General features: G+C 57.8%; 1 protein-coding gene across 1 annotated transcript in view; it reads right to left on the reverse strand.

The window, feature by feature from the left end:
• Nucleotides 1-7,298, reverse strand: part of TRIOBP (TRIO and F-actin binding protein) — a 20,918-nt gene extending 13,620 nt beyond the window's left edge. Inside the window, 8 exon segments of the mRNA XM_009881898.1 lie at nt 1,157-1,252; nt 1,506-2,489; nt 2,872-3,004; nt 3,810-4,283; nt 4,708-4,826; nt 5,221-5,332; nt 5,721-5,854; nt 7,185-7,298. Coding sequence (XP_009880200.1) covers nt 1,157-1,252; nt 1,506-2,489; nt 2,872-3,004; nt 3,810-4,283; nt 4,708-4,826; nt 5,221-5,332; nt 5,721-5,854; nt 7,185-7,298 — 2,166 coding nt within the window.
• Between the last annotated feature and the right edge of the window lie 1,254 nt (nt 7,299-8,552).

Consider the following 8,552-nt stretch of genomic DNA (forward strand, 5'->3'; position numbering starts at 1 on the left):
GCTGTCCCAGGAAGGGACCGCTGGGAGCCCAGCCCTTATTACCCAGGCAGGGTTTCCTTTCAGGCAGAGATTTTTTTTTATTATTTTTTTTTTACGGATAGGGATTTTCAGGAGTCCCGTCGTGTGTTTGCGCACACAGCGGGATCCTCACCTTCGCTGCTGAAGCTGCTCGGTTTTATCCCCCGCCTCCCACTCAAACTAAGCCCTAAAGCAGCAATTTGCAGTCTTGGGCAGAGGTGGGAGCATGTCCGGGGGGGACCTCCGGTGCCCCCAGAAAGCCAGCTGGCACCGGGAAGGGGAATTGCTAGCGAGGGTCCTAAAGGAAAAGGGGCAGGGGGGAACTGCCCACCACTAAACACCAGGCTCTGCGGTGCAATGACACCAAGGTGACGCTTCTCACTGCAAGGCAAAGCGAAGGTGCCTGGTGCGGAGCTGAGCGCCGAAGAAACCTGGAATAGGTGGGGTGAACCAGCCCCAGTTGTGCAAGGGCAAGCTCAGGGCTTTGGGCTCCTTGCTGGCCTGGGGCAGGGAAGCGAGGGAAGGGATGTCACCTGTTTAGAGTTTCGGAGGCCTTTGGGAGCCTCCTGCCCGGCTGCAGTTTGTCCTTGTATGAAGCACGAAGCCAGGCCCTCACAGGGGACAACCTGGCCAAGACAACTGACGCACATGGAGAGGGACGGAGGCAGGGACTCGGCTGCAGCTGCCAGCTACATGGGCTCCTGGAACACTTTCTGCAGCCCTCCAAAGCTGCTCTCGTGCCATTTTTGGTATCTCAGGAACGCCAACACAATTGACCATATCTTCTTTCATGCCACTAAAGCCCACTTCATCCCCGTAAAACCTTCAGTAACATCATAGCACCAGGCAAAAATAAAGGTAAGGAAAGCAGCTACGCGGAGATTTTAGTCCCAGGCCTACTGCTCACCCCTCTCTGGCTTTAAAAAAAGGCTCCATGCCTCAGTTTCCCCACCTGAGAAATGGGGAAAGGACGAAGGGAAGGGGGGTAGTTAGGGAGCGCGGTGCCCAGGAGGTCACGGGAAGGCAGCACCGTGCTATGCCTGCTCAGATCAAGTGCTGGAGGCCCAGGTGCTGCCCGCAGGGACCTCCATGGAAGGGCAACTGCCCTTCCTCACCATTCCCAGGGCCTGGCCCCTACCTTGTTGTGCTTCTCACTGGCACTCGAATGCGGCTGTGAGCTTCCCGAGGAGCCAGCGCTGCTTTGCGGTGGGAAGGCACCTCCACCCAGCTGGGGCTGCAGGGGGAGAAAGCAGGAGCTGAAGCCATGGCGGTTAAGACCTCACCTCGGTATCCCAGATCCGAGCATCTGCCTCCTGGTGTAGGCCAGGGGGGGAAGCATCCTTCTTCCTCCCAGTGCCAGGCAGGCAGCATAGCTCCCCTGGAGAAGCAGAAGATCCAGGGGGCACAGAATTGCACCCACCCACTCTGTGCTTGCCAGTTTTACACCTGCCAGGGATCCCACCAGCTCTGTCTCCTGCCATACTCACGTGATAAACGAGAAGTCTCTTGTTCCCCCAGTCGCTTTCCAATGGCTTCTCTGGGTTGTTTGTCTCTCGGGTGTGCTCAGGACCCTTCCAGTCATCCTCCAGTCGCTGTGCTGGACTCTCAGGCCTTTTCCAGCTGTCATCTGGCCTTAGTCCTATGTCCAGACATCTAGCAGGGCTTTTCCAATCTCTTTCCAGCTGGCGCATCAAGTCCGCATGGCACACAGGCTTCTCTTGCCGCTTCCAGTCCTTCTCCCACACCTGCGCTTGTTGGGCATCCCCCCGGCCCTTCCAGTCCTGCTCCAGTAGTCGTGTTGGGGTCATGGGGCGCAGAGGTTTGCCTCTGCCTTTCCAGTCACTGCCAGCACTTTTACCCATGTGGGAGGGTGGCAGTTTTTCCCGGAGGCTCTGCCAGCCACATTCGGATGGCTTCCCGGGCTGCCTGAGGTGCAGTGGCTGGCCCGGCTTCACCTGTTGCTTCTCTGTCCCCCGCACCGGGCTGGAAGGGGAGATCTCCTTTTGGCTTCTCCATGTGCTCTCTGTACGGCTCCTGGGACTGAGGGACCGTGGCGGTGGCCCTGCCAGCCTCAGCCTGGTGTTATCCGAGTCCCTCCTGAGGCCTGCAGGATGCAGGGTGTCCCCTTGGCTCTTCCTCTCCAGGGCTTGCCCTGTACCCCCTGCCTGCCAGGCAGCTCGGCCCCTCTCTGAATTTGGGGGGCGGCCAGGTTCTCCTTGGCTCCTCCAGCTTTTCTCCGAGTGCCAGGGAGGACTCACGGGCTCCCCTGCCCTCCTCTCCGACCTGCGGGCTGGGCTTGCAGAGTGTGGGCTCTGGTGGCCTCTCTCCAGCAGCCAGCCGGGGCTGGCAGGACGAGGGAGATCCCCCTGGTTCCTGCTGGCCTTCTCGGGGTGCCGAGCCGGGCTGGAGGAACGCAGGGGCGCCTTGGGGTCTCTGCTGCGCTGCTCGAGGTTCCAGGAGACCCGCTGACCCTAGGGACATGGGGGAGAGAGAGCAGAAAGTCCTCTTAAAAAAAAAATAAAATGCCAGTGAGTGAGAACAAGATGGGATTAGGGCTGGGAGACAGTTTGGTTAAATAATTCGCCAGACAGCAATTGCATCCCTGTGCACAGAGCCAGCCCGTACTGAAGAGAAGTACTTGCACCCAAAGGGTGAAAGGGCTGCTACTATTTAAGAGCCAAGAGCCCTAGTGCATGGCAGGGGTAGGGCTGGGAATAGACTGGGAATTGAGGGAAGGGCGAGCAGGGGAATGGAAGAGAGAAGCACATGGCAGAAATAGAGGAAAACGTGGCAGGGAAAAGCAACCCAGCTTGGGAAGTTGGGATGGTGTCCCGCCACACAGCCAAGCCTCACCTCCCTGGGCAGGCTGGGGCTGGACTGCCTCCGAACTACACGGCCTTTGCTGGGTGGCACTGGGGTCTTGCCATCGAGCCGATCCACGCGGCCCTCCTCCAGGGCCTGGAAGGCCTCCAGAGTCTCCGATTTCCTGCAGACACACACAGTTTGTCCGGCTGCTGCCAGGCTCAGCTTGGTGGTAGAGGCCCTGCAGACCCAGCTCCACCTAAGCCTGATCCCACAGACCTCCACCTGCCCCAGACACTGTGTACTGTTGCCTCTCCCTGTCCCCATCACTTCAATCACACCACCTTTCATGTCCTGCTGCCTCACCCATGTCGTCTTCACACTATTCCTTAAGCGTCCCTCTATCTGGTCCTCCACATCCCGCCCACCTGCCCAGGACACTTCCCTGGTCCCCATTTACATCCCCTCCTGCCCTATGCCACCGATGCTGGTGCCACTCTCGCTTCTCCAGCCAAGACCCCACCAGCACTGGCTACTACTTTGCATGCCCTGACCTTTCCTGAACAGCTTCTACAGTGGACCCTGGATCCCTGGGAAGCCACTGGGGATGGGAGTGGGGACCACCTCTTTCCGTCCCCCTTTCTGTGGCTTGCCCTGCTCCACAGCACATCCTGCAGCTCCCAGGAGGTAGCTGTGAGGATGAGGAGGGTGGGCTGCTCCCTCTGCTTCCAGTGGCACAGCTTCACTCCACCTTTCCAATGGCCTCCTCAGCTGGCCTGCATGCCGCAACGGGGGAGCTACGGAGGCCAAGAGCCACTGAGTCTAAACCCAACCCTTTAAGAGAAATTTAAGCACAGCTGAAAGCTGAGCTTTGCCATCTAGCCCTGCTCTCTCCCCGTGGCACAGCAATTCTGGAGGTGGGGGCCCCCCAACAGCATAGGGGGGTGATCCCCCACCTCTGACCATTGTGGAGACCCGTTGCTTCTCACCTGCGCTCGCAGCCAAATACCCTCTCCACCTCCACCCGGCCGGGGCTGAGCGTGCGGGAGCCACCGCGGTCAACAGCATCCCGCTGGCCAAGGCGCTTGGGCTTGGGCAGGTCTGCCAGCACCGTGTACTCCTGCTTCTCCAGCCCGTGCCGCCCCTCTGTGCCCACACTGCCAGGGTGCCCACGGGGCTCCCGAACCCGGGAGCCAGTGAGGCGCCCGCTGCTGCCCACCGCGTCGCTGCGGGCCAGCAAGGAGGTGGCGGGGGCACGCGGTGGGGTGGATGCCCAGGGAGGGTCAGTTTTCCGGTGCTCCAGGGAGAAATAGCTGCTCTCTATGCGGTGCTTCGGCCAGCTCTCCTCGGGCTTCTGGCTGGCGGGACGGCGCTCTGGGACGGGGAGAAGGCCGTTACTGGGGGAGGCACAAGCGACGCGGGATGCCACCACGTCCACGGCAAAGCAGGTCTTCGGAGGAGAGCTAGAAACGGTCCAGGAGGGCAGAGATAAAACCCAGACTCCCTCCAGGTGGGGTGGGAGCGCTGGGACACAGCACTGCCAGCCGAGGGCATGCCAAACCATGCAGACAGAGAACACCCGGGAGACCCACGATTCATGGTCAGCACACACAGAGATGCCATCTCATGGACACTGGGCCTCATCCCTTTGTATGGTGCCCACAGAGGTGTTGAATGCCTCCTGGGACCCGAACTGGGTAAAGAGATGCTAATTCTAAATAGAGATCTGCTGTGAACTTCAGAGACGCCCTGGGTGGAAAGCAAACTAGAAGTAGGATCTCACACAGGAGCAAACCAAGTGTACCTGCTTTCACTGGGCAGATTTCTTTCCTAAAGTCCTGGGTGTCAGTTCTCACCCAGGATCCAGAAGGAATGGGCTGAGCCCACCTAGGCCTGTCTGCCTGTGGGGCTTGCAGCCACACCTCCTCCTTGTGGCCCACGTAGCTCATCATGTCCCGTTTGCCTGATCCCAAAGTGTTGTCCCACAACCGGGTCATTTCCCCGTCCTGGGAGACAAGATAGGGCAGATGTCTGCAATGGGGACCAGTAGCTTTTGTGGGCTGGAAGGACGTAAAAGCATACATGAGAAGCTACAGCCCATTCAGCCCAAAGGTGCTGGCAAAAAGGAACCAGGAGAGGAGCTGGGTGAGCATAAGATGACCCCAGCCCAACGTCAATGGGCATGGCAAGAAACAACATAAGAAAGTCCGCATGGGGGATCCACGAACGAATCTCATGTGCTTTTTAGGGGGAGAGCCTCCTTTGTGGAGACTAAGGGACTCAGCTGATCCCCCCTTGCATGTCAGGACCTTCTGAATGTGCTCAGCAGAAGTGGCATTGAAGGGCTGAGGGGGCTGGGGAGACCAAAATAACCCAAACCATGAGAGATCCCCATCTCACCCTGGCAAGTGCGGAGTTGGCTTCGGCACAGGCGCTGGGGTTGGTGCCGGTTTCTCTGTGCTCACCCTCAGCTCCGGGGCTGAGTGGGGGATATCCCCTGCTCTCGTGCCAGCTGTGGGGCAGGGAGAGAGGACAGCTGGTGGTCAGCACAGCCCGCAGAGCCCCGGGGTGGGTGGCAGCGCCGGCAGCCCAAGGCTCTCTCTCCACTGGATGGGCAGAGGCTGGCAGAGCCCATCCTGGGACCACCAGCCTTACCCTAGAGACACTGAGGAGGAAGGAAACTCTTTTGGTGGCCCCCTGACCTCTCCTGGGACAGCCAAGAGGACCCCAGTTAGAGGGCACAGTGTGGGGGTTGCTCAGCCATTTTTCCCAGACACCAGTGTGCAGAGCACCCCGGAGAAGGCATCTGATTTCTTCCTGCTTGGCTTCCCGCTCCCCCTCCTCCATTCTTCCCACCAAGGGGGCTCGTCAGAGCAGCGCGGATCTCGGCTGGTACTCACCGCTCCGTCCCCTCCGCTGGGCCCACACAAACGTATACTTCGCACTGGGGGGCTAAAATGTGGAGGGCGTCCCAGGGTCCGCCTGGGTCAGCGTCACTGCCAGCATCATGCCCTGAGACCTCCACGGCATGCTCCTGCAAGGAAGAAGGTGATGGAATGGTGCTGTCAGCGTGTCGAGGATGAGGAGGAAGGCTGCCCTTCGGAAATGCCTGCTGCTTCTACCTCCTCTGAGAGCAGACTGGCCTCTGTGGCTCTTGATGCCTCTCCCAGCCCAGTTTCTTCTACTTCAGGAGGCCAGATAGGCCCAGCATGCTCCTATTTGATGCTGAATGCTCCAGGCATCCCAGAGACAGCGTGTGTGGATGAGGGCTCAGAGAAACCTCCCCCCGCCTCACGTCAGCCTTGATGCTGCTGGCAGCCACTACTCTTCACCACCCGGATAGCCCAGGGAGCGGCAACAGAGCCAAGAGGGAGGGCGATTTTTGCTGAGAAGGCTGTAGCCCCAACCCCTACCTCTCTCTGTCAGGGCTTGTAGGCGTCTTAGCATCCTCCCCAGCCCTGTTACCTGCGGGGCTTATAAGCAGCATGGAGGGGGGCTCCTGGGAGCTGGCTGTCCGCGCCGCCTTCCCTCCAGCGTCTCGCCTGAGTGGGGATTCGCTCAGAGGCGATGGCTCTGAGCAGATCGTGGGCAAAGGGCTGAGGTAACCTTAGAGGGCCCGGGGCCAGAAGGAGAGAGGGAGAGTGCGAGAAAGAGAGAGGGAGCCTCATTACTATTTCATCATCCCAGGCCAGTCGCTCCTGGAGGACGGCGAACAACACGAAACCCTCTGTGAACATGAAACCGGCTGTCGCCCGGTCAGAGGCAGCCAAGAGGCTTGTGCGTCCAGCCCTGTGCCGAAGAACCATGCTGGATCGAGGTATCTGGAGTCCCACATCCCATGAGATTTATCCCACTCCTGCCTCCCCCTCTGGGAATAGGTTGCTGCAGCTGCCCCAAGGACAGGACTCAGCCTCTGCCCTAAAATGACAGCTGGGAGCCACAGGGACATCCACCAGAAACACATTTTAGGCAAGGCAGGCTGTAAATGCCAGGAGGCATCAAGGAGAGATTAATCCAGGGTGGGTCCCTGCTCTGCCAGTCCCCCCTCTTCCCTCCTTGTAGCTTTGCATCTGCAACACCCCCGCTTTCCCTTCCAGGATCTATTGAACCCCTCATACCTGGCGTCCAACCCTTCCCTGCTAAGGTGGCTTCCAGTTTGGGTCTGGGCACAGCTAAATGGTAGATTCCCCTGCCTGGGAAGACTCACTCCCCATGCAGCCTTCCCCCAAAGACATCTAGAAAGACTGGTTGAGCCTTTGTGTTAGGGATTTCCATCTCTACAAAGGCACGTGGGAGTCCCAAAGCAGGACAAAGAAATCCTTGATGAAGTATTCATAGCCTCCAGGTGGGACGGAGGAGCTCACCTGGAAAGCATGCTTGTGAGCCCCCGCAACTCGGAAACAGTGCTGGCACAGGCTCTTTGCAAATATGTTGGCTTCAAAGTTCATGCAGGGCACGTCATCTACTGAACCAGACATTGTCCATAGCAGGGATGATGATCTTCGGCTGATGGGCTGCTAGCAGGGGCCAGCCAGGAGGAAAAGGAGGAAGGAACAGCAGCAGAAGACCACAGCTTTTCCCCAACTTATTCTTTAAAGAACGTTTTCCCAACCTCAGCTTTTCCACAGAACAGTTCAGCTGGCAATACTGGAATCAAAGGGCATCCAGGTGCAAGGCCATCAGTATGATCCATATAATTATAGATAATAAAAGGGTATACTCTGGCAGGGACTTCTTTTAGAAGGGGGCACTGCACTGTGCTGCATCCTCAAATGACTGCTGACACCCCCCAATTTAGGAGTCCCTGTGAGCAGCGGGAATGATGCTCATGTCCTGCTATTTGTTTGATGGAAGTTTTCTTCCTTCAAGCTCTCTTAAAAGGCACAAAAAGGAAACCTTTCTTCTTGACTATGTTGCTTATAAAGCTATAAGCAGCTTAGGAAATCTGGAAACCCACTGAGTTTTTCTAAGCTTGTTGATCCCACTAAAATTTCTGAGACCTGTAGGACAGTTGATTGCAAAACTGCAAAGGGCAACAAGCATTGCTAGCATGGCAGCTGGGCTCCACACTTCTGTCCTGGCTTTCTGCTAGCATTCTGCCCGCTATCACCTCCTGTGTCCCACAGGGTTTGAAAGGGAGTCCTTGGATTTGAGGACACGATCTGTGCTAGGAGGGCTCCACTTAATTTGTCCAGAGGAGGCACCAACAGAAGGACAGGAATTCAGTGTGGGATGAGCCCAGCATCCCTGATGTGAACATGCCACTGCTCCCCTAAACTCAGACACTTGAGTCACAGCAGTTGATCAGGGCTATGGCTACTCCCCAAACCAACCAGGGCCAACTGTCAATGCCAAAACCAAGCCATAATTTTTGTTTGTCAGTGCACTCATTTGCGATAGAGCAAGTTGCACTACTGCCAACCTTGCAGCCTCCATCCTTGCACTAGGGCATGTTTTCTTGACTCATTTACACCAAAAGCTAGACAGGAGCCTAAGCATTCACCTGCCAGGGATGCAGCACAAAACTCCCCAACACTGCTGCCCACCCCTGCCCGCAGAGTGCCACCCGTGGCTGAAGCCCACGGCACCCCACTGCCTAATGGGCAAATCCTTGCTCCCCACATCCCTTGGGGCTTACTGCCAGGATAATGCTGTGATACCCAGGGCCACTGGCATGCGTGCACACATGCAGCCAGCCATGCCCAGAGCTCCCAGTGCCTCCCGATACCCCC

Source organism: Charadrius vociferus, unplaced genomic scaffold (assembly GCF_000708025.1).
Source record: "Charadrius vociferus isolate BGI_N301 unplaced genomic scaffold, ASM70802v2 scaffold413, whole genome shotgun sequence".
Classification (NCBI taxonomy): domain Eukaryota; kingdom Metazoa; phylum Chordata; class Aves; order Charadriiformes; family Charadriidae; genus Charadrius; species Charadrius vociferus.